This window comes from Equus quagga, chromosome 13 (genome assembly GCF_021613505.1).
Source record: "Equus quagga isolate Etosha38 chromosome 13, UCLA_HA_Equagga_1.0, whole genome shotgun sequence".
NCBI lineage: Eukaryota > Metazoa > Chordata > Mammalia > Perissodactyla > Equidae > Equus > Equus quagga.
The window spans coordinates 6,461,954-6,488,579 of record NC_060279.1 but is presented as its reverse complement, the minus strand read 5'-3'; the positions used below and the strand labels follow the sequence as shown (position 1 = coordinate 6,488,579).

The window sequence follows — 26,626 nt, the reverse complement described above, 5'->3', positions numbered from 1 at the left end:
GGATATTCTCTTCAACATCACTTTTCTTATATTTGAAGGTATTTACCATATTGCCTCTACAACTGAATTCTTCTAGATTTAAGGCCCTGGCTTATTCATATCTGTTCTTATATGACGTAGTTTGCAGATCAACAAGCCATGCTAGTAATGTTTCTTTGGACCCAATATTTATTGATCTCTTTAAAAAGGAAAGATATTATTCCTGTTGTGCTGAATATCATGTTTTTTACTTCCCATTCATTGATCCCCAAGACACTATAGAAATGCACCTGCACACACACACAAGCTTAGACTTTTCTTAATTAGAATCTTTCCAGATTTAGAAATTTTCTGTGTATGCTGTAAGCTTCTGACGTCTAGATTGGTATTGACTTAAACTACATAGGCAACTCAGTTAATCCTGGAGACTTCAGATTTTTCCTGGAGTCCCAAGTCTCATGAATGTACCCAAAATTCATTTAAACTGGGTGGGTACAGAGAGAACCACTAATAGAACTTTTAGCAATAGTTAATTTATACTTTGTTATTGTTTGGTGACAAGAACTGATATTTTAGGACATACCGTATTCCTATAAATGTCAGACACAATTGATTATAAGATACATCATTATTTATGAACCACTCTGAAAGGAAAAAAATGCTTCCAATTAAATTATGACAGATCATGGTTTATAAGACACATCCAAACTCTGGAGATGCTTAGGTGTGGGAAAAACATGTCTTAGAATCAATAGATTACAATAATTGAAAAAATATAAAAATGACCTATCAGAATTCTGTTCCTTTCTCCTGAATTATTACTATTTTAGTAAGTCTTAAGTTTCCGTGCATTTTGATGCAAGTAGCATTCAACAAGGAGATTAGTTTTGAGTGCTTGGGGATCCTGAAGTCAGACTGAAGTAACGTGTTATTTCTTTTTGTAATTTTTTTTTGAGGAAGATTAGCCCTGAGCTAACTGCTGCCAATCCTCCTCTTTTTGCTGAGGAAGACTGGCCCTGAGCTAACATCTGTGCCCATCTTCCTCTACTTTATATGTGGGATGCCTACCACAGCATGGCTTGCCAAGCGGTGCCATGTCCACACCAAGGATCCCAACCAGCGAACCCCAGGCCGCCGAAGCAGAACATGTGCACTTAACCGCTGTGCCACCCGGCCGGCCCCAAGTATCATGTTATTTCTGCAGGTGTCCAGGGAATTATTTGGGGCTGTAAGTTATAATTATAAAATTTTGTTTACCTCTAACTTTGAGATATTTCTCTTTTGGCATCCAGTCTGAAGACGATGCTAAAAAGTTTTAGATCTATTGAATATTCTGGGCATCTGTCTGAAGTGGAATTCAGTATTCCTATTAACTAAATCATTCTCTACGGTTAAAAGTTAGAGACTCATTCACATACATAAAATATTTCCATACAGTTTCTGAGGATTCAGGTATTTAGTGAAGCCCAAACATGTGTTCACCCAAGGACTCCAAGCACATCCTTGGACCCTTGGTTAAAAAGTCCTGTTATAACACAATTATGCAGAAGAGAGTATTTTAAACTGTTGGTTAGAAAAAATAAGTGGATAGCATTGCACATGAAATTTAGTACTGTTATTCGTAATGTTTTTCAGTAGGTTTTCTTTGTTTCAATGAGTATGGATGATCCTTAACTTGCTTACTTGATGAAGACCCTGAAAACCAAACGTTGAGGAAAGATTATGAAAAAACCTTTAAAAAATACCAGGGGCTTGTGGTAAAACAGGAACAGCTCTTACGAGGTAGGAATTCCTAAGCAATCAGAAAAGAAATGAAGTGCTTACTCTACATTTTTGTTCCATTGTTTGTCAGATTGGTAAAGCTAATAAGAGAATAATTGAACGTTCTGTAAATTTTAATGTGCTACACATTCTTGTATCTTTAACATGGGTAATAATGTTTTAAATTTCATTCCACTATTTTTCCACCAACAGGCCCCATTCAGCTCTTACATGTATATATGCTTGTAATTTATTTACTCAGATATGATTTTTTAATCCAATGTGTGACCTTTTCAATAATAAGAATCTTTCCTAAAACCCTAATAACTTATATAGTGAATTATTTTATTGCTTTCCTAGAAAATTGATGGAAAAAATTTCAAAATATTTCTATTATTTAATTAAAAAAATAGTGTCTTCTTTCTGGGGTTTATTGAGAGATTTAAAAGTTCGATAATATGGTTTCTCAATCATTGATAAGATGGAAAATCTTATGAAGGTGAGAATGAGGTGGAGCTTCTAAGTATGCATTCAATTCCTGCTTTGTAGTTGACTATTTTCCCAGCTTTGTTGTTGACTATTTTTCCAGCTTTGTTAGATGTGATTGACATATAACACTGTGTAAATTTAACATGTACAATGTTATAATTTGATCTATATTATCACTTATCATATATATGTGATATATATGGTAATTTTGCAATATATGTGTAATTATCCATTGTAATTACACATACATTGCAAAATTACCACAATAAGGTTAGTTAGCACATTCTTTACCTCACATAATTACCATTTTGTTGTTGTTGTTTTTATTGTGAGAACATTTAAGGTCTACTCTCATAGCCACATTCAGGTGTACAATACCGTATTGTTAACTATAGTCACCATGCTATAGATTAGATCCCCAGAATTTATTCATCTTATAACTGAAGTTTGTACCCTTTGACCAGTGTTTCCCCATTTCCCCCACAACCCAGCCTCTGGTCACCATCAGTGTGCTCTGGTTCTGTGAGTTCAATGTTTTTAAATTCCATGAAGAAGTTAGAACATACAGTATTTGTCTTTCTCTGTCTGACATATTTCACTTAGCATAATTTCCTCGAGGTCCATCTGTGTTGTCGCAAATGGCAGAAAATATCCTTCATATTTGTGGATCAATAATATTCCATTATATATCTATACCACATCTTCCTTATTCATTCATCCATCAATGGACACAGGTTGCTTCCAGTCTTGACTATTGTGAATAATGCTGCAGTGAACATGAGAATGCAGATATCTCTTTGATATCATAATTTCATTTCCTTTGGGTATATACCCAGAAGTGGGATTGCTGGATCATATAGTAGTTATATTTTTAATTTTGGGGGGAATATCCGTACTGTTTTCCGTAGTGGCTACACCAATTTACATTCCCACCAACAGTGCACCAGGTTCTCTTTTTTCCACATCCTTGCTTACATTTATCTGTTGTCTTTTTGATAATAGCCCTCTGACAGTTGTGAAATGATATCTCATTGTAGTTTTGATTTGCCTTGCCCTGATGATTAATGATACTAATCACCTTTTCATTTATTTATTGGCCATTTGTATGTCCTCTGGAAAAATGTCTGTTCAGATCATTTGCCCATTTTTTAATCAGACTATTTGTCTTTTTGCTATTGAGTTGAATGAGTTCCTTATATGTCTTAGATGTTAACTCCTTATCACGTATGTGATTTCTGAGTATTTTCTCCCACTCTGTAGGTTGCCTTTTCATTTTGTCGATTGTTTGTTTTGCTGTGCAGAACATTTTAATTTGATGTAGTCCTGTTTGTTGATGTTTACTTTTGTTGCTTGTGCTTTTGGGTGTGATATCCAAAAGAATCATTGCCAAGACTGATGTCAAGGAACTTTTTCCCCGTATTTTCTTCTAAGAGTTTTATGGTTTCACTTCATAAATTTAAGTCCTTAATCAATTTTTAGCTGATTTTTGTGAGTGGTGTAACATAGGGGTCCAATTTTATTCTTTTGTATTCGTTTTCTCAGCACCATTTATTGAAGAAACTATCCTTTCCACTGTTGAATATTCTTGGCTCCCTTGTCAAATAGTAGTTGATCTTATATGCATTGGTTTATTTTGAGCTCTTGATTCTGTTCCATTCGTCTATATGTCTGTTTCTATGCCACTAGCATACTGTTTTGATTACTATAGCTTTGTAATATATTTTAAAATGAGGAAGTATGAAGCCTCCAGCTTTATACTTTCTCAAGATTGCTTTAGCTCTTTGGGGGTCTTTTGTGGTTCCATATGACTTTTAGGATTGTTTTTTTCTATTTCTGTGAAAAATGCCTTTGGAATTTTGATAGCAAGGGCATTGAATCTTTACATGTCTTTGGGTAGTATGAACGTTTTAACAATATTTACTCTTCTGATCCATGAACACAGTGTATCTTTCCATTTATTTGTGTCTTCTTCCATTTTGTTCATCAATGTCTTGTAGTTTTCAGTGTATAGATCTTTTGCTTCCCTGGTTAAATTTATTCCTAAGTATGTTATTGTTTTTGATGCTGTTGTAAATGAGATTGTTTTCTTTTTCAAATAGTTAGTTGTTAGTATATAGAAGCACAACTGACTTTTGTACGTAGATTTTGTATCCTGAAACTTTACTGAATTTGTTTATTCTAAGTTGTTCGGTGGAGTCTTAAGGATTTTTCTATATGTGAGATCATGTCTTCAGCAAATGGGCAGTTTTACATCTTCTTTTCAGATTTGTATAACTTTTATTTCTCTTTCTTGCCTAAATGCTCTGGCTAGTTTTTCTGATATTATGTTGAATAAAAGTGGCAAGAGTGGGCATCCTTGCCTTATTCTTGATCTTAGAATAAAAACTTTCAGTTTTTCACTGTTGAGTGTGATGTTGGCAGTGAACCTTTCATATATGGCTATCATTATTTTAATTACTTTCTATTCCTAGTTTTTTGAGAGTTTTATCATGAAAGGATGTTGAATTTTATCAAATACTTTTTCTGTGTCTATTGAGGTGATCGTGTGATTTTATCTTTCTGTTAATGTGATGGATCGTATTTATGGATTTGTGTATGTTGAACGATCCTTGCATCATCCCAGGGATAAATTCCACTTATCATGGTGTATGACCCTGTTAAAGTGATGGTGCCTTTGATTTGCTAGTATTTTTTTGAGAATTTTGGCATCATGGTCATCAGGGATATTGGTCTTTAGTTTTCTTTTCTTGTAGCGTTCTTATCTGGCTTTATATCAAGGTAATGCTGGCCTCATAAAATAAGTTTGGGAGTGTTTCTTCCTCTTCAATTCTTTGGAAGAGTTTGAAAAGGATTGGCATTAATTCTTTAAATATTTGGTAGGATTTACGCATGAAGCCATCTGGTTCTGGGCTTTTCTTTCTTTCTTTTTTTTTTTTGAGGAAGATTAGCCCTGAGCTAACATCCGCTGCCAATCCTCCTCTTTTGCAGAGTAAGATTTGCCCTGAGCTAACGTCTGTGCCCATCTTCCTGTACTTTATTGTGGGACGCCTGCCACAGTATAGCTTCATAAGCAGTGCTAGGTCTGCACACAGGATTTGAACCAGCGAACCCTGGACTGCCAAAGCAGTGCATGCGAACCCAACTGGTTATGCCACTGGGCTGGCCCCTCTGGGTTTTTCTTTTTGGAAGGTTTTTGATTACTAATTCCATCTCCTTACTCATTATTGGTCTGTTCAGGTGTTCTACTCCTTCATGATTCAGTCTTGGTAGGTTATATGTTTCTAGAGGTTTACGCATTTTTTTCTAGGTTGTCCAATTGGTTGGCATATAATTGTTATTAGTCTCTTAACAGCCTTTGTATTTCTGTGATGTAATGTCTCTACTTTCATTTCTAATTTTATTTCAGTCTTCTTCTTTTTTTATTGGTAAGTCTAGTTAAAATTTTGTCAATTTGGTTTCTCTTTAAAAAAAACTCAGTTTCGTGGCTCTTTTCTATTGTTTTTCTAGTCTCTATTTCATTTATTTTCACTCTGATCTTTGTTATTTCCTTTCTTCTACTACTTTGGGCTGTGTTTCTTCTTTTTCTAGTTCCTTGAGGGGTAAAGTTAGGTTGTTTGTGATCTTTCTTTTTTCTTAATGTCAGTGTTTATTACTATAAAATACTTTCCTCTTAGCACTGCTTTTTCTGCATCCTTTAAGTTTTGGTAAGTTGTGTTCTCATTTTTGTTTCAAGATGTTTTTTGATTTTCCTTTAATTTCCTCTTTGACCCATTGATTGTTCTAATGTGTGTTGTTTAATTTCCACATATTTGTGAGTTTTCCACCTTTCCTCCTGTTATTGATTTCTAGTTTCAAGCCGTTGTGATTGGAAAAGATACTTGGTGTGATTTCAGTTGTTCTTAATTTGCTAGGACTATTTTGTGACCTAAAGTATTGGTCTCTCATGGAGAATGTTCCATGTGCGCTTGAGAAGAATGTGTATTCTGCTGTTATTGGATGGAATGTTCTGTCTATGTCTGTTAGATCCATTTTGGTCTAAAGTATAGTTCAATTTCTCATAGTGGGGTTTTGTTGTTTTCAGGTTTTTCTTATCTTTTGTCAGATTTATCCCTAAGCATTTCATATTTTTTGTTGCTATTGTGAACACTCTTTTTAAAAAAAATCTGAATTTCTGATTATTTGTTGCTAGTATATAGAAATATAATTAGTTCTTGTATATTGGTTCTGTATCCTGCGGCCTTGGTGAACTCACTTATTGATTAGTTCTGGTAACTTTTTTGTAGATTCTACCATATTTTCTACATAGATGGTATGTGTCTGCAAATAAGTTTCATCTTTTAAAATCCAGAAGCCTTTTATTTATATTTTTAGTGTGTTTATATGGTGAATTACATTGGTTCAATTTCAAATGTTGTCAACCTTGAGCTCCTGGATTAAAATCCACTTACCCTTTTTATATGTTTGTGGATTAAATTTTCTAAAATTTTGTTTATAGTTTTTGCTTCTTTGCCGATAAGGGATATTTGTGTGCAGTTTTCTTATAAAATCTTTATCTGGTTGTGGCATCATGGTAATGCTGGCTTCATAGATTGAGTTGGGACATATTCCCTCTTATTCAACTTTCTGGCAGAGTATGTGCACAATTGGTATTATTTCTTCTTTAAATGTTTTATTTAATGTGAAGCCATCTGAGCCCTGGAGTTTTCTCTACGGAAATATTTTAAGCTGCAAATTCAATTTCTTTAACAGATGTAGTACTATTCATGTTCTCTATTTTTTCTTGAGTGAGCTCTAGTAGCTTGAATCTTTACAGGGATTTGTGCATTTCAAGTTGTTCTATGTTAGTATTCCCTTATTATTCTCTTAATATGTATAAAATCTGTAGTAATATTTTCTGTCAATCCAGAAATTGGTACCTTATGTCTTTTTTTCCTCCTGATTGTTGTAGTTGGAGGATTATCAATTTTTTGAACTTCTCAACCAACTTTTGGTTTCATTGATTTTCTATGTATTTATGTTTTCTATTTCATTGATTTTTTTTTCTGATCTTTTTTATTTCCTTTGTTCAGCTTACTTTGGGTTTAATTTGCCCTTCTTTTTGTAATTTCTTAAACTGGAAGCTGAGGTCATTCATCTGAGACCTTTCTTCTTCTATGATGAAGATATTTAGGGCTATAAATTTCTCTTTAAGCATTGCTTTGGCAGCATCTCACAGATTTTGATATTTCCTGCTTTCATTTTCATTCAGTTCAAAATACTTTCCAATTCCCATTTTTCTTTCTTCTTTGACCCATACTTTATTTAAAAGGGAGTCATTTTGGTTCCAAATAGTTGGGGATTTCTCAGAGATCTTTGTGTTACTGATCTGCCTTCTCCCTTTTTTATAATTTTTTTTTCCTGAGGGAGATTCTCCCTGAGCTAACATCCGTTGCCAATCTTCCTCTTTGCTTGAGGGAGATTAGCTCTGAGCTAACATCTCTGCCAGTCTTCCTCTATTTTTTTTCTATGTGGGGCACTTCCACAGCCTAACTGGTGAGTGGAGAAGGTCCATTGGCCCTGAGCTAACATCTTTGCCAATCTTCCTCTGTTTTTTTTTGTATGGGATGCCGCCATAGTATGGCTTGACGAGTAGTGCTAGGTCAATGCCCAGGATCCCAACTTGCAAACCCTGGGCTGTCGAAGCAGAGTGCTCGAACTTAACCACTGTGCCACTGGGCTGGCCTCTTTTTCGCTTTTTTGAATGGCTGATAATCTTTGACTGGATGCTGGACAGTGTGATGTTTACATTGTTATGTGTTGGATATTTTTTATTCCTGTAAATACTCTTGAGCTTTGTTCTGAGACGTAGTTAAGTTGCTTGGAAACAGTTTGATTCTTTTGGATCTTGATCTTATGATTTGTTAGTCTGGACATGAGTAGTATTTATTCTAAAGCTAAGTATTCCTAACTACTAAGGTAAAACCCTCTGAGAACTCTACCCAAGACCCCGTGAATTATGGAGTTTCCAGAATGGCTGGTAGAAACAGGCATTATTTCCAGCCTTGTGTGTGCACCATGTACTTTTTCTTTTAATTCTCTCATTTTATTCTGTCCCCATCATTAGTCAGATTCGTAACACATGTGGCTAGTCAGTTCTCTACTCAATACACAAGGTAATTGTCTATAGAACTCCAGTGTTCTCTCTCTGTACAGCTCTCTCCTCTCTCCTCTCTTTTCTGTGAACTCCAGCCACCTTGGCTTACGGGTCTCTGCATTCCATCTCTTCAACTCAGGGATTCTTATGGCTTCTTGCTGTTGGGCAATCAGAGGGCTGTCTTGTTTGTTTCTTATCTCTCGATCAGTATCCTTCACTATCTGATGTCCAGTGTTGTGAAAACCTTCATTTCATGTATTTTAGTCCGTTTTTTTGTTGTTGTTTGGAATGAGGGTTTGAAATCTAGTCCCTGTTACTCTATTGTATTAATTTCCTAGAGCTGTCAAAACAAAGTACCACAAACTGGATAGTTCAAAACAACAGAAATTTATTCTATCACAGTTCTAGGAGCTAGAAAGCCAAAATTATGGTGTCAGCAGGGCCATGCTCCTGAAGACTCTAGAGAAGAATCTTTCCTTTGTCTCTTCCTAGCTTTTGGTGGCTCCTGACAATTCTTGGTGTTCCTTGGCTTGTAGCTGCATCACTTCAGTCTCTGCCCCTATCTTCACATGGCCTTCTCATTACATCTGTCACTATTGTGTCCTCTTCTCTTCTTATAAGGACACTAGTCATTGGATTCAGGGTCCCTCCTAATCCTTATGATCTCATCTTAACTAATTACTTACTGCAAAGACCCTATTTCCAAATAAGGTCAAATTTTGAGGTTCTGGGTGGACATAAATTTTGAGACAACACTATTCAACCCACCACATCTATCTTGGTTGCAAGGAGAAGTCTACTACATGCTTTTCCCCAGAACTTTAAAATCTTTTAGTAGTGCCTTGCATGGAAAGTCAGCATGATGCAGTAGTCTGAAAGTGTGAGCTTTAAATTCTGATGGGCTTGAATTTTAATTTAGCTTGACCACTTTCTTGCTGTGTGGCTAGGGCCAATGATTGAACTTTTCTGAATTTGGAGTTCCCATCTGTAAAATTTTTTGTAATACTTTCCTCATAAGTTACTGTTTAAATATTAGCTAGTACAGTGCCTAGCCTACATTAGGTACTTAATTAGTGTGAATTGCCTTTCCATCTCAAATATTTGTTAAATAAATTAAATTTAATATTTTTGTATATGCATATATTCCTTCTCTGCATAAAGGTCGAGAGATGGTTTATTAGAATACATGGAGTGAAATACTAAAATAATGAGTAAAATCAATGCCCTAAGAAAAAAGATGTTGACAATAATAGGCTCCATAATTCTGACAGAAACCTTTCAAGTCTTAACTCTGAAGCTTCCTGCCAGTCAAGGCAAAATGGAAAACATTATCTGTTACATAATTCTCATTGTCGAAAGGGAAGAATTATATGAGTTTCTAATGAGAACCTAGGCATTTTTATTACAGGTATCTAAAAGAAATTTTACTTAGAACTAGTAGAAAGTGACCTCAACTTTGTCTACAGTAGCGATTATATTAGTCAATTTTATATGGCCATTTCCGACAGTGACTATCAGAAAATTAGTTGGAATGTGAAAAATAGGTTTTAGGATTCTCAAATTCAGCACTAACTATACTATACATTTTGGATTATAGCTCTTTTTAAACAGCAGCCCTTAGTTGTTGAAGTTTTACCTTGTTTTGTACGTGTATAACATTATTTTCCCATTTGCCTGTTTTATTACTTGCTAACGTAAACCTTTAATTACCATTTGATTATTACTTATCTTTAGGCTCCAAGAGGGTAGGAACAATTGTCTTATTTTGATTATTGTGTCCTTCTGAGTATCATAAGAATATTAATTTAGATATATTATATGCTTTATTTTATATAACATGTATCACTCATTAATAGTAAATGTTTTCTAAGGAATGAGTTAATAACTAGTTAGAATTTTCAAAATAATATATTCTTAGAACTAGTTAAAATTTTCAAAATAATATATTCTTAGAACTACATCTGTTATTTTGGTGAGTAGAAACAATTTATTAAATTGTTTATTCAATGTGCCAATCATTTAACTCTCATTTATTTTGCTTTTCTAGTTGCTCTTTATTTGCTTCTGAATCTTGCTGAGGATACACGTACAGAACTGAAGATGAGGAACAAGAACATAGTTCACATGCTGGTGAAGGCTCTTGATCGGGACAATTTTGAGCTGCTTATTCTAGTTGTATCATTCTTGAAGAAACTCAGCATTTTTATGGAGAATAAAAATGATATGGTAACTTATATTGAAACATTCATGTTCACCACTTTCAAGTTAGAACATTTTGATAAAAGTGAACATGTTATCCTCCTACTAAGATAATTCTGAATGAAAATTTACTATAGTAATAACTCACTTGAATGGCTTCATGAGAAAATATATTCCAGGAGCCGGTCGGGTGGCATAGTGGTTGGGTTCCCACGCTCTGCTTCGGCGGCCCAGGGTTCACTGGTTTGGATCCTGGGTGTGGACCTACACACCGCACATCAAGCCAGGCTGAGATGGCATCCCACATAGAAGAACAAGAAGGACCTAAAATTAGGATATACAACTATGTACTGGGGCTTTGGGGAGGAAAAAAAGAGGAAGATTGGCAACAGATATTAGCTTAGGGCCAATCTTCCTCACCAAAAAAAAAAAAGAAAAGGAAATAGGTTCCATATTAGTTAATATTCCAGATAATTGAAACTTTCTGGATAAAAATCTTTTTCTGGTATATTGTATAGGATGAATCTTTCCATATTAAACGTAATATATGGAATCTAATTTAAGATTCTGCTTCAGAGTCATCTGGCCTTATTATCTTCCCCTAAAGTATTTTTTTCTCCTTCGTTTCTGATATTGGAAATGTGTGGAATTACAGTTTAGCCCAATCTTTTTTTTCTCATCTGCCATTCCAGTTGGTAGCGGTTGTTGATTCTGTTTCTTAAGTTCCTTTTGAAGCTATCCCTTCTTTTTGTTCCTGGTGCCATTATATTAGTTCATGCCTCTTTATACCCTCTTCATTTCTTGTTTGAATTGTTATAGTAGGCTCCTTTTTGCCGTCTCATGATGATGCAATAGTCTGAGAAATACAAGTTGATTGTGTATTATTTCCTCTTCTGAAAAATATTCATAATACAGTAATATTATAAAGATAGAATAAAAATTATCTTTTTTCCACATCATTAAAAAGTCTTTGTTAGCACAATGTTATGTTGAATAGATCATACATTAACCATACTTTGTTTTCAGATATTAAGTTGTTTATAATATTAGCTATTACAAGTAATACTTCAGAGGACACATTTGTACATGCATCTTTGTCTATATTTCTGACTATTTTCTTAAGATATATTCCTAGAAATGGAATTATTGGATCTTTGGCCTTAACTCCATAGATGACCATTTTAGAACTATATGCTGATACAATCGTTATAAGACTGTGTATTATTGGTATATGTGGGTTCTTCTTCAGGTAGTCTAAATACATAGTATTTCTACCTACTCTTTTGTCTTCTTTTAAAATCAAATGAACTAAGAAGTAGCTTATGATTGTTAAATGAACTAAGAAGTAGCTTATGATTGTTAAATGACATGGAAAGCTCTTTGAAAACCTGACTGATTTATCAGATTTAATAAGTGCCTTGAATTCTGATACTTGAAATATATGAAATTTAATTTTACCCACAGATATTTAGTATCGTTTTCATCATTAGTATATAATTATTGATGATCACTATATGCCAGATATTGTTTTAAGATTGAATTTGCTTAGATTAATCAAAAACATGTTTTTTGTTTTCATTGAGCTTATATTTAAGAATATGATGACATGGTGACATGTGTACTCCTAAGTAGTTAGAGTGTGGCTAAATTGTTGCTTCCCCTGACTATAAGTTGAAGTATATTCTTCCGTTTATGTGTTTAGATTAAATTCACCTTTAGTAGGGTCACAAAACTCAAATTGATTTGCTCAGCAGGTATCTACTATGTGTTGATTAGATTTGTATTTAGGTAGTACACTTCTTATGTGTCCATCTGTCAAAAGTGATCTCAAGAAAATTACTAAAAGTTATTTTCTGCTGAGATCATTTATTTGGAAGATACAATATAAATTGTCTCAGCAAACCTCATTTTTTATTGAGGAGGGAAAAACTGAGGTTCAGAGGAGGTAATTCATCCAAGGTCCTAAGAATAATTTGATGAGCCAGATTTTTACTGTAGATAGTATGCATTTCATCTTTTATTGTGAAAGAAATGCATTTTATTTAAGGGCATTGTAGAATCAGAATTTTTAGATCTTAGCTGGACCTTACATCTATGTCTAGATTTAGTGAATTACCTCCTAATTTGTAGATGAAATAGCAGAGGATCAGAGAGGTTAAGTAATTTGCTGAAGGAAACATCTCCATGTATTTGGCTTCCCTACTCTTTCTCTCTGCCTCCAGAGCAAAAAATTTTTTTGTCTATGTTTTTTCAAAAAAAGATTTTTAGCAACATTAAGTGTAAGCAGTTTTTGAATGGCTTCCAGAAACACTGAAAAAGAATTACTTAAAGGCTGAAATAAATTTGCTAATAGATTATTGATAAACTGTCACTTTACATAGAATGTTTATTAAAAGTATTAATTAACTATAAATTCCATTTTATGGACATAGAATCGAGAGGGCATTGCATGTTGAGACAATTGCTAAATTTAGCTTTGGGGATTGGTCTTTTATCAACCAGAAAGACATGATTAGAAGTCTGTGCCTAGTGTTTAACCGTCTAATTGGACCACGTGACATGTATTTTACATTCCATTCTCTGCAATGGAAATACAAATTAATAAAAAAACCTATCCAGGTTACTTTATTATTAAGTTTACTATAACAACCAGTGTGTAGTCTTGCTTTTTCAAAGGAAAAATCATACTTAATATAATTAGTAACAGATGAAGCCTGTAGCAATTTTATTTAGAAAGGATGAAAGGGAGGGGTGGCTGATCTATTTGTGAAGTTGTATTATTTATTTAAATAAAGTGTTCGTTTTACTATTGAGCATGTGAACTAATACTGACCTTGTTTTTGAGTTCTATATTTTAAAGGAAATTTAGTTTGCTTTAAAAAAAGTCTTTCAATTGATAATTTACATTATTTTCATATTTTTTATATTAATACAATATAACAAAAAGGGAATAAGTCATACTAGAATATGATTTTAAGAGGAACAACAAAGAGGATATATTTTCTTTGGGTTGCTTACTTTCTTGTTACTAAGTTTTGAGAATTCTTTTTATATTTTGAATGAGTCTTTTATTAGTTATATGTTTTGCAAGTATTTTCTTCTTCTGTGTGGCTTGTCTTTTCATTCTTCCATGAAGAGTAGAAGGTTTTAGTTGTTTTGAGGTCTAGTATATCAAAAAGTATTTTTAATGGATTGTGTTTTGGTGTTGTATCTAAGAAAAATCTTTGCCTAATTCAAGGTCACAAAATTTCTTCCTACATCTTCTGTGAGAAGTTTTGTAAGGTTTGTGTTGTTTTTTGCTGTTTCTCTTTTAATCAATGATCCATCCATTTTTAGTTAATTTTTTATATGGTGCAAGGTATGGATCATTTTTTTTTGTTTTTTCTGTTTTTGTTTTTTTGAGGAAGATTAGCCCTGAGCTAACATCTGCTGCCAGTCTTCCTCTTTTTGCTGAGGAAGACTGGCCCTGAGCTAACATCCATGCCCATCTTCCTCTACTTTATATGTGGGACAGCTACCACAGCATGGCTTCCAAGTGGTGCCATTTCTGCACTGGGGACCTGAATTGGCAAACTCTGGGCCACCAAACTGGAATGTGCGAACTTAACTGCTGAGCCACCGGGCTGGCTCCTGGCTGATGATTCATTTTGAATATGGATGTCCGATTGTTCCAGCACCATTTGTTGAAAAGACTGAATTGCCTTTGCACCATATTGAAATTCTCTTTCTACCTTTGTTGAAAATCAATTGGCTTTGTATGTGTGGTTCCATTTTTGGACTCTTTCTTTCCTGTTCCATTGATCCATATATCTGTGCGCTCACTGATAGATTTTTGTCTTGATTACTGCAGCTTTATAGTAAGTCTTGAAATTAGGTAGTGTAAGGCCTCAAATGTTGTTATTCTTTTTCAAAATTGTTCTGGCTGTTTCAGATTCTTTACTTTCCATATTCATTTAGAATAAACTAGTCTATTTCTTTAAAAAACAAATCCTGGAATCTTGATTGGAGTTTCATTGAATCTGTTAGCAGGATTCAATATGTTAGCCATATTGGATTTCCAACCCATGGACATGGTACAGCTTTCCATTTAATTAGGTCTTTCTTGATTTCTTCCATCATTTTGTAGTTTTTAGCCTACATATTTTGCACATATTTTGTTATATTTATACCTAAGTGTTTTACCATTACAAATGGTAGTTTTTAAAAATGAAATTATCAGTTTCCTATTGTGGATAGTATATAGAAATACAGATTTTTTCATATTGACCTTGTATCTTGTGACTTTGCTAAATTCATTTTTTAGTTGTAGTTGCTCTTTGTTGATTCTTGGGGATTTTCTTAGTAGATAATTATCTGTAAATAGAAAGTTTTATTTCTTCCATTCTAATCTGTTTGCTTTGCTATTTATTTTTTAGTCTTATTGTACTGGATAGGTCCTCTTGTATGAGGTTAACAAGAAATGCTGTGAGTGGACATCCCTACCTTGTTATTGATCTTAAGAGGAAAGCAGTGTCTTTTACTATTAAGTATAGTGTTATCTAGGTTTTTTTGTAGATACTCTGTAAGTTTAAATAAGTTCTGTTCTATTTCTAGTTTGCTGAGACTTTTTGTCATGAATGGATGTTGGATTTTGTCAAATGCCTTTTCTGCATCAATTGAGCTGCTGGTTTTTCTTCTTTAGATTGTTGATATAGTGAATTGCATTGATTGACTTTCAAAAGTTGAGCCAGTCTTGCATTCACGGGATAAACACGACTTGGTCATGATACATTGCCTTTTTATGTATTACTAGATTTGATTAGCTAATATATTGTTGAAGTTTATTACATCTATGTTTATGAGGGATTACTAGTTTATAGTTTTCTTATAATGTCTTGGTCTGATTTTGCTATTAGGATAAGTGTGGCCTCATAGAATGAGTTGGGAAGCATTCTCTCTTCAATTTTTCTGGAATGGTTTGTGTAGAATTGGTACTATTTCTACTTAAATGTTTACTAGAATTCACCAGTAAAAAAGTCATCTGGTCCTGGAGTTTCTCTCTTTGAATTCTTTAATACCTGTAAGACTATTTAGATTATCTATTTCTTTTTGAGTGGTTGCTTTATAGTTTGTATCTTTCAAGGAATTTATCCATTTCATCTATGTTGTCAAATGTATGTAATAAAATTCTTTGTACTTTTTCTCTTCTTCTGTCTTTAACATTTGAAAGTCTGAAGTGATTTTCCCTGTTTCATTACTGCTATTGGTAATTTGTTTCTTCTCTCTCTTTTTTTAATAGGTTAGTGGTTTATCAATATTGGTATTTTCAAAGAACCAACTTTTGATTTTATGTTTGATTTTTGGAAGATATTTTCACTGTATTCAGAATTCTACATTGACATACTTTATAAATATCACACCCTTGTTTTCTGGCTTGCATAGTTTTTGATAAGAAGTCTGATATAATTCTTATTTTTCCTCCTCTATATATAATGAGTCTTATTTTCTGCCTGCCTCCAAGATTTTCTTTGGTTTTCAGCAGTTTAAATATATATTTAGGGGTGTCTGTGTGTTGTATGCTACTTGGGGTTCTCTGAGCTTATATCTGTGGTTTGATGTCTTTCATTGTTTTTGGACCATCCTTAGCCATTATCTCTTCAAGTATTTCCTCTATCCCATTCTGTCTCTTCTCCTACTGAATTCCAATTACATGTTAGTCTATTTGATAGAGTCTGATGGCTCTTAGATGCTATGTTGCTGTGTTTTGTAATTTTCATTTTTCTTTCTATTTTTTTTTTGGTTCAGTTTGGAAAATTTCCATTGGTCTGCCTCTAGGTGTGTTTATTCTGTAATTAGCTATATCACTTTTACTAATGAGCCCATTGAAAGTTTTCTTCATCTCTGTATTATATGTATGTGTGTTTTTAGCATTTCCATTTAATTCTTTTAGTATGTTTCTGTCTGTGAAATTTTTTATTTATTTATTCATGTTTTCCATTAGAGCCTTTGACATATTAGTCATGGTTATTTTAAATTCTCTGTCTGATAATTATACAGGTCATATCTGAATCTGGTTCTGTTGATTGTCTTATCTCTTTATCAAGGGGTTATTTTTTTGTTCTTTTATGTATTATAATTTTTGATTGATAGCTAGATGTGATGTGTAGATTAGTAAAGACTGAGATAAGTAGTGTTTGTATCTGGAAATGGGCAGACCTTTTTTTTCTAGGCCTTTAATTTGGGGGATTATGTTATTCTTGTCAGGAGTTTAGCTGCATTTGTTTACCCTTCATGCACTATCAACTTCATCTGGCATTGCCTCATCTTTGGTGGGGTATTGGTCGCCAGAGGCTTTTTCTCAATGTTCATCTTTTACCCTCCACTTCAGGTTTTCCCAGTGTGCACGTGCCTCAAGGTGAATCTCTCTCCTCATTTTAACCCTCCCTCAGCAAGATGCAGTGTTATTTGGTACTTAGCTTTTGCTAATCCAATGCCAGGGGCAGGGATGGGGAAAGAAAGGAGACTTTTTTTCTTGTTCTAATTTAGCCTTAGGCCAGTCTTAGGCTGGTGCTGTGTCCATGGGTCTCAACACTGAGGCTTCCGAAGTCATCCTGTCAACTCCTCTTCTCAGAATTTTTTTTCTGTTTCTGTCCTCCAGCTGCAGTGGGTATTCACGTGTGCTTTAGATATGACAGGGTTTGGTGTACTTCCCCAAGATCCTTAAGTCTTTTATTTTGTAGGGGAAATAGAGCGAAAATATCTGAACAGAGTTTTATGCCTTTTCCCCAGTGGCAACTGTGCCCTCTCCTAGGCCCATGCCGCTGAGGGGAAGTTTTTTTCCATGTCTTGTCCCCAGTTTTTCTTGTGACCTTCTGATAAGACCCTTGCAAAAAAGCTTTCAAGTGGTTGCAAGCTCGTTGAGCACCAGCAGCTTCAAAATTCTATAATCTTAGGCTACTTCACACTTGGCTGTTAGCAATTTGTTTAAAATTTTTTGGTGCGACCTTCTTACCCACTCCTGTGCCAGCTCTCTTTTCCTCTAGTGCCCTGCCCCATATAAACCAATGCTCATGACCCTTGTCTCCTTGGGGGTGCCTATTTTTCTCTTATCTCAGGCCTGTTAATTTCCCTGCAACCTCAGCTCCCTGATGGGTTGTTGGTTTTTTTTAAGTTAGGATTTTGTATCTGGATTTTTCTTGCATTTAGGATGGGAACCGTGTCCTTTCCAGATTTTTACATCCTAAGAGTAAGTTTGAGGTTCTGCCTATGTTTTTTTAATCACTAATGCTTCTGCCTGACTACTTCCATAGCATTTAAATTAATCTATTTCTATTCTTGCCTCCTTCTAGTACATTCTCCATATTGTAGTCAGAATGACAATTTTTAGAGAGTTCTTTGAATGCTGTATTTTCCATCTTACCTCATGGCCTTTGCACATGCTGTGTCTTCCCATCTAGACCACTCTTTTGTCTCTTCTACTAACTTCAGATAACTTCTATTCATCTGGGAAATTATTTTTCCTCAGAGAAACCTTCCTTGACAACTCCTTACACTGAGATTATATCCAGTCCTCTCTTTAAATTCTCTCATGTTTCTCTGCTGTTTTCTCATATATACTAGTTATACAATTACAGTTAAATAACTGTAATTGTTTCTTTACTGTATTTCACTTCCTCTAGAATATAAACTCCATGAAGTTAGGAACCATTTCTTTCTTGTTCACCAATATATTCCCAAGGCTTAGTTAAGAAATCTTTGTTGAATGAATAAATAAATAAAGCTGGAAACGAAGTTATTCACTGTAATCAATGAAGCTAGTGATAGAATTACAATTTTGTATAAATGTGATAAATACTTGTCACTGACCTCTGTAGAAATTGTTCTAAGAAGTTAACAAATGAATGATTGACCCAGCCACTTAGAAGACTAAATTAGGAGAATAAGAGAACCAAATTAGAGAGTCTTGGGAGATGAATTTGTACTTTTTCACGAAGAGCTCTAGGATGTGACTGCAGTGTGGCCATGGAGTGCAGATAGAGGTCTGAAGGAAAAGTTATTGTTGGGTTGTCAATTTAGCATTTGAAAACAAAATTGGTTTACTCTTTGGCATGAAATGAAAGGAAAAATGTATATTGAGGGCTCAATTATTAATGTGATTTTTGTGAGGTCACTGAAAGGTTACAGTAAAGATATAGAAAGGGTGGCATAAATAAATGCTTTAGATCTCCAAGAAAAGAAAAATGGAGCAAGATTATTCATAGATCTTTTGGTAATTAACAAAAAAAATAGGTAGTTTTATATAATTTCTCTTCTTTTTAGCTATTGTTTTATAATAAAGATGTGAGGTATTTTTATAACCAAATTTTTCTGATTGCTATGTTAAGAAATATGGATATAGAGCTTATGTTACCAAATAAGTTCTGTCCTCTGTGATTTCTCACTCTAAAACAAGCTCTCTTGAAACAATTTCATAATCTTCTAGAGTTGGGGGTCAACAAGCTTTTTCTGTAAGTGGCTAGACGGTCAATATTTTAGGTCTTGTAGCTCATACAGTGTCTGTCTCAACAACTCAACTGTGCTGTTGTAGCATGGTTGCAGCCCTGGACAGTCTATTAAAAATGAGCATGGCTATGTTCCAGTAAAACTTTATTTATGGAAACTGAAATTAGAATTTCAAATAATTTTCATGTGTCATGAAATATTATTCTTCATTTGATTTTTTTTACCCATTTAAAAATGTGAAAGTCAAAAACCGTTTTTAGCTCTTGGGTTGTATGAAAACAGATGGTGGGTCAGATTAGACCCACTAGCTATAGTTTGCTGATCCCTATCCTAGAGTTTCAACTATTACTTATAGCCAAGCTTCTCTTGAGTTTTATAAGATTTTCCAAGTATCCACCGAATATCACCTCAAGTTAAACATGACAAAAATTAAAATATTTTTTTATCTTCTTTGTCCAACACTTGTTTTTCAATGTACAGATCTTACTTAATGACACTTACATCCACCTTATTGACTGTGCAGAAAAGGGGCCCGAGGCCGTTCTCCTCAGGTAGGCCTTCCTACAAGGTTGGCTCTTGGCTGGTGTCTGGGAACTTGGATTTCAGTAGTCTTCTCACTATTCTCTAATTGATAAACATGGTTTACACAAGCAGTGTGGTTTATGCTAAATTCCGCCTTTCGTTCTGGGAGTCTGGAATTTTAGTTTGTTCTAGGCAGAGGGTTTCTGTGTGACTAGCTCCGAATAAAAACTTGGGTGCTGATCTCAGTCTCAGTTCGGTGCTGGAGCATATCTTGTGTGGCTCTAGGGGAGAGGATTCTAGGAAGCTTACACATAATTTCTTCTGGACTATGCCTCCGTGTGCGTTTTCCCTTTTCTGATTTTACTCTTCATCCTTTCACTGTAATAACTCATAGTCATGAATATGACTATATGCTGAATCTTGTAAATCCTCCTAGCAAATTGCTGAACCTCGGACTTGTCTTGGGACCCCTAACACACTGACCAAGCCAAAAACCTGAAAGTCATCTTCAGTGCTTTCTCTTCAATTCCTGTTCAAATGCTTTGACCATATCTCCTAAATGCCTCTCAAATTATTCTTTCCTTTTCCTAGCTCTTTGTCCTTACTTTGTTTCAGACCCAAGTCACATCGCACATGTCTAATGCAATACATTCTTAAGTGCCTGCCTTTGATCTCTGCATATTCTATTCTGTCCTATACAGTGTGCCTTATTCATTTGTTTGTGTCTTTTTTTGTGTACATATATATGTTGTTGATGTTTGTATGTATGTATGTATTAATATATTTATCTTTATGCTACTAGTCTAACCATATCGCCCTCTGGCCTTAAAATAATCCAAGGTACTCTATAACCCATAGAAAAATGTTAAACTTCTTAACAAAGCATTAAAAGCTTTTTGTCGTCTGTCTAATGTCTGTCTGTATAGGCTGCTGCTACTCCCCAGCGTGTACTGTATACGATGGCCAGACCAAAGCACTCGCAGTGCCCCAAACAAGCTCTTTTATGCTTAGATGCCTGTCCACTGGCTTTTTCTTCTACCTACTTTGCCTTTGCCTGCCTTAACCAGAGAGCAAATATTACACATTTTTTAAAACTCTGTTCCTAATTTGAAATCTTTTGCGTTCTTCTAGATAGCTTAGTATTTCCTTCCATGTTGCTTCCAGGATACTTTGTGCATTCTGTTTTTATCACGTTGTATTTTAATTATTTCTTCTATTCGTCTGCTCTCCTTTTAGACTGTAGAATCCTTGAAGGCCAAGACACAATTTAATTTGTCTTCCATTTGATGCTGTTAAGTGAAGGAAGGAAGAAATGTTGTGGAAATTCATATTTTCTCCTCAAAAGTTTGATTTTAGAGAAGTTTATAGATTAAAATGAGAGTATATAGATTAACAACTAGTTACTTATAAAAGAGATATACATGAGGATAAAAACAATGAAAAAATAATTATTTGTAGTCTTTTTTGTCTGATTATGCAACAGTACCTCACTACATTTGTATTATTATTTTACATAGGTGGAAATGGATATTGTCGAAAAACTGGTAAAAATGATACCTTGTGAACATGAAGATCTGCTGAATATCACCCTCCGACTGTTACTAAACCTGTCCTTTGACACAGGGCTAAGGAATAAGATGGTACAAGTTGGACTGCTTCCCAAACTCACTGCACTCCTAGGTATGCTTTTTAAAAATTAATGATAGTGTTGCTTGGAATTTCCAACATCGTTGAAAAATTGAGCTTTGTGTTGAAAAGTCTGTTGAGCAAAGATCATTCTGCATGTCTTCTTTGATTGGGAACTTAATAATAAAAGTAAACAGAATGAATGAAAGATGATGTGTGCCAGGATTTCCATGGTGCTGTAGAATGCAATGGAATAGAAACTTTTAACTCCTGACTTCATTTATCTATGTGAAAGTGAAACCGAAGTGAAAATATAATGGTACTACCCAGGAAGCAAGAAGGAAAAGTTATTTTCTCTTCAGCATTTCTTTTAAAAAGCAGATGTCATTTAAGTTCTTATATTCTCTCATGCTTTTAAAATATTTTCTCATGCTTTTAAAATATGAGTATACACATTTTGGGGACCCTTTTTGTCATTAAGTAAAAAAGAGAATTTTTAAATAACATGAGTTAGAGAATATTTGTTTTGGAGGATTCAGTTTATGAAACATTATTTTCTTTTAGCTGTTAATAAGATTTCTATATGTTAAGGGTGGATTCAAGAGTTAACTCTTCTGTGCTCATACATAATGCTTCGTAGCAGAGTATTAAAAACCGTTTATGATCTGATCAATGTCTCTCTTTATAGGCACCTGCTACTCTCCAACGTATACTTTATGTTATGTCCATACTGACCCCCCTACAGTTCCCTAAGCAAGCTCTTTTGTGCCTGAGTGCCTGTCCACCTCCTTTTTGCCTCTACCTGGAATGCCATTCTCTTTCCTAACCAGAGAACAAATTCTTACTCATCTTTTAAGACTGTTCCTTTGTTTCTGTACTACAGTTTCATTCTTGTTTTGTAGCTTTCTCCTTATATTCAAGTATTTTTAACAGTTACCAATAGTAGTGGAATGATTTAACATTGTTTCCTCTTAGCTATCTAATATCTATGAATCTAATCTCTCAATGACATCATCATTATTTTCTTTATAATACTAGTAGTGACGTTTATTCAGTGTTACTATTCCAGTCATTTTGCTATTTGCTTTATTTACATTATTTCATGGAATCCCCATCTGAGATTTTTTTTCTCAGGATTACACAGCTGATAAAAGGCAGAGCTCAAATTCAAACTCAGGTGGATCTGCTGCCAAAATTGGATTTATTAACTACTATAATAAAGTACTATGTATAGTTATATTAAGTAGACTGAGATTAAGTACACTAGGCAGAGCTATAATTAAAAAATCCAGTTCTCCAAGTACCCTTAAAAAATAAGTTTTAAGGAAACTTATTTATTATTGTTTTTCTCAGAATAGGATCTTCATTAGTCTGTTATTCAGTCCAAGAACGTTTGTTCCATTGGCCAGTCCACAAATATTGCACAGGACTTTTAGTAATACATTTTATAAGAAACTCTATTGAGGAGCACTTTCAGAAATTTCTTTTGGGGAACCAAAGCAATACGAACATTTAGTGAGGAAACTGGATAGCTTTAAAAGTAAAATTGATAGGCCTTGAAATTAATTCATGTGATCCTTCATTTATCATAAATCTAACAAAATTATGTATCAAACATTAGGTCAGATTTTCAGTGTATGAAGATGAGTAACTTACAGTCCTTGTCCTGAAGGAATTCATAGTCTATTTGGTTTTTTCAGTATCCCGTCACCTACTTTTATGAAACAAATGATTTAAAAGGGACTTTTGTGATATTACTCATAGGATAGTCATTTCATATTTTGTTAAAAAATAGTAATTTGGGGATATAAGATGTTAGTATTCAAAACATAAGATATTTCATCTCTTCTAAAGCTCAATTTCTAGAGGCATATTGTCTTATTAGAATTGTGACTGTTTACTTCTAACCGTGTTACATTGGGCAAACTTATCCAAACTCTGATTTCCTTTCGTCATCTCTAAAGTGGGGATAATAACTATAACAAACTTAAAGTTATTTTGAGGATTAAATGAGGTATTACATGCGAAGTGCTTAGAACAGTACTTGACACATTGTATTTTCTTAATAAATGTTAGCTATTATCATTTTTCTTACCAACATCATCATCATCATATTATTATTATTGTTATTATTTCATGTAGAGTGGACATTCTATAAGTGTTGCTGACTTATCTTTGAGTACATATTCTTCTCATAGAAGTTAAATCTTTGTTGACAAACTAAGTAGCTTATTTATCTTTACTTCCCTGTGATGTATATGCAGTTTAATCCAATTTAATTCAGTAAAATGTTGGTAATCTACTATGGCAAAGCACAGTACTACGCACTACCAAGAAATATTTTTCAATCTGTAGATATACAGGGATTTCAAGAAGAGAATGTTCCCATATTTGTACTTCATAGACAAAATGCGATTTGAGAGGGGCATTGACAGGTCTTTCATTTTAACAAGGTGATATTTACAAAGGAAGAAGAATAGAGGCTGTAGAAAATATTTCAGATAAAATGATCAACATTACATAAGGCATAGATGGTGCTAGGCCAGCATGAAGAACAATAAATAAGAAATAGTGGGAGTCGTTTGAAAAAAAATGGGTTTATGCTCTTATGTGGTATTATGAAGCTTAAGGCTATGCTAAGAACTTATACTTAAATAGTTGGTGGTGGGAATCATTGCAGGTTTTTGAGCGGGTTAGATCATAATCACAGTACTGTTCTAGGGAAATTAATCTGACATCATTCTCTTGGATGGACGAGAACTAGAGTCTAAAGATGAGAATAATAGCCTATTGTAGTAGCAAGACAAGAGGTAAAGAAAATCTTGATTAGAGAAGAGGTAATATGTGAGATCTCAGGCAAAAGGAAAGGGCAAAAGAGATATATCATAGGTAGACTTAATATGACATTGTCACTGTTGGAACATGTATAGTGGGAGAGAAAGAACTCGTAAAACTCAGTGACTGTTAGATTGCTAGTGCCAGGAACAGAAATAGAGAAGTGTGAAGGAAGTAATTAGAGGGAATCAGTGATGAATTTAGTTTGAGACATGTTGGAGACATCTTAGACAAAGATGTTCAATGAGGAGATGGAAATGCAGATCTGGCACTTAGGAGAGGTAATAAGGGTTAAAAAAGAAAAACTTGTCCAATAGGTGAATAAAAGTGCAAAGAGGAAACCACTAAAAGAGACATAACAGTCAGAGAAATATGGTTTCTCTTTTCAACAAATACATTAAAAATACAGCAAGTTTAGACTTACCGAGAGGCAGTGATGATCTTGGAATCTTCATGCAGTAGAGAAATGAAGCTTTGAGTAGGAAGAGCAACTGAAAACATTTTACCTCCTTTGAATCATTCTTTCAAAGTGCTGCTTCATTGTTTTCTTTGAAATATTATGGATTCCTAGGGCATCAGATTTTACTGCACTAGCAGAATAAGAAGCTAGTATTATTCTAACCTTACGTTACATAGGTAGAAATGGGTGATCTTAAAAGTTTCCACCTCTGTTCTTGGCTGATCCGTAAAAACTAATTGAAAGCCACATGATTATGCTGAGATGTTTATGGGTAGCTTGCTTGCTTTAGTAACCTTTCAGCTTATCTTTTTATGGTAAATAAAATAGATGATGGCTGAATTACATTACTCATAAAAATATCCACAAAAATTTTCTTGGAGAATAAATTAAAAAAAAAACATGAAAAGGTGTTATGATTTGAATAATTATTAAAAGCAGAGGAAGTTGGTTACAGCTTGGCTCTTTTGCCATGTGAGGAACCAATATTCACTTATAGACTCATGACAACTTTTGATTTGAGGACTAATAAGTAGGCTCTAAAATCATTCCTGTTTAGGTAAAGATTCAGTATGTCATACTTTCTTTTTTCTCCTCTCTTGTGGCTCGCAAGTCACTGAATTTTAACTTAAGCAGTTTCTTTTTTTCAAATGTTCATGTCTTTTGCTTAATAACTTTTTTTTAATTGTTCCTTTTAATTCCACTTACAAGCCATGGAAACAATGGCAATCATACATAGTAAACAAAAGAGACTATCTACTGATATTCCAGGATCAAGGAAAGGGAGAAAATGTACATATTGAAGAGAAATTAAAATATCCTAGAGAACAGTGCCTTCAACTTCTGTGAAATGCTTCAATATGTCTATGTGTTCAGAATATCGACAAGTTTAGATCTATTTACTTATTTCATATTCTTTTAATTATTTTAATGGCACTGTTATTTTCTACTCTTTATCAGGCCCCTTATAAGCTGAGCCAATGGAAAAAAACATTTTTCAAATTCCACCTAACTGACTCAATTTGAACTTTTGGAACATTACCATTTTATAAACTTCAGAGTTGTTTTTGTTTTATCGTTTCCTAAAAATGGCCCTTTTGTTCATCCCTTCCCGGGAAAAACCTATCTGTTAAGTCTATTAGTTAAGAGAACAAGGCTATGATTATTAGTAAACAAATCGTAAGATCTCTGTAGCCTAAAATACAACATAAATGTATTTCTTGTTGGTATTCTGTGTCCATTATGGGCAAGTAGAAAGTGTTGGTCCATATTAGCATCAGTAAAAGACCCGGACCGTAGAGCCTGCAGGTCACCATGGCACCAGGGGAGGGAGAATAGAGAAATGGAGAACTGTAAACTTCTCTTAAAGGCTTCCACTCTGAAGTGACAAACATATTTTTATTTACATTTCCATTGATAAAAGCAAGTCACATGGCTATACCAAACTTTAAGGAGGTGGGGAAATGCTTGGAAGGATTAGAACTGGAACATTAGTGAGCAAGCAGCCTAATAATCCTGACAGGTGTTTTTCAGTTTTTTTGAATTTTAGCTGTAATTCCGGGATTACCAGACTATCCTAAAAAGTACATCCTGAGACATTATGGCAAATACTACCATATGTAGTATATCTAGCAACTGTAGTAACACAGAGCACATTGATTAAAAGCTAGAATTCTGGAGCCAGACTATATGACTTTGAATATTGGCTTCATCAGTTACTTGCTGTGTGGTGTTTTACAGATTACTTAAGCCGTATGTCAGTTTTCTCATCTCCATGCGTAGATAATAATGGTACATATTAATAGGAAAGGGTTAAACAAGATAATGCAGTTAATGTTAGGAAATTATAAATTTGTGAAATTATTGTAAAAATACGTGGAATACAAACAATAGATATCTAGAAATGGGTCTTTTTGTTAAGCAGGTTTTCTAGGCTTATACCATAAGGGTATTTAATCATTTTGTGTGAAGGTCTTTTAAAAATTGATTACGTTTTTCTTTTCTTAAGTATTTTCTTAAATTTACCTTAATACCATGAAAATAATTTAAATTTTTATTGAGAAGTAATATAGTGTCGTGGTAAAACCATGGACTTTGGTGCCAGAGTGCTTAGGTTCAAGTGCTATATGATTATTAGCTATTGT

The 26,626-nt window shown here is 34.0% G+C and overlaps 1 protein-coding gene across 4 annotated transcripts in view; it reads left to right on the top strand.

Annotated features, from left to right (window-relative positions):
* KIFAP3 (kinesin associated protein 3) overlaps positions 1 to 26,626 on the top strand; it is a 148,425-nt gene that overhangs the window by 32,448 nt on the left and 89,351 nt on the right. For all 4 annotated transcript variants that reach the window (XM_046682625.1, XM_046682624.1, XM_046682627.1 and 1 more), the window contains 3 exons: positions 1,663 to 1,761; positions 10,410 to 10,588; positions 21,082 to 21,244. In XM_046682625.1, coding sequence (XP_046538581.1) covers positions 1,663 to 1,761; positions 10,410 to 10,588; positions 21,082 to 21,244 — 441 coding nt within the window. The remainder of the gene's footprint in view (positions 1 to 1,662; positions 1,762 to 10,409; positions 10,589 to 21,081; positions 21,245 to 26,626) is intronic.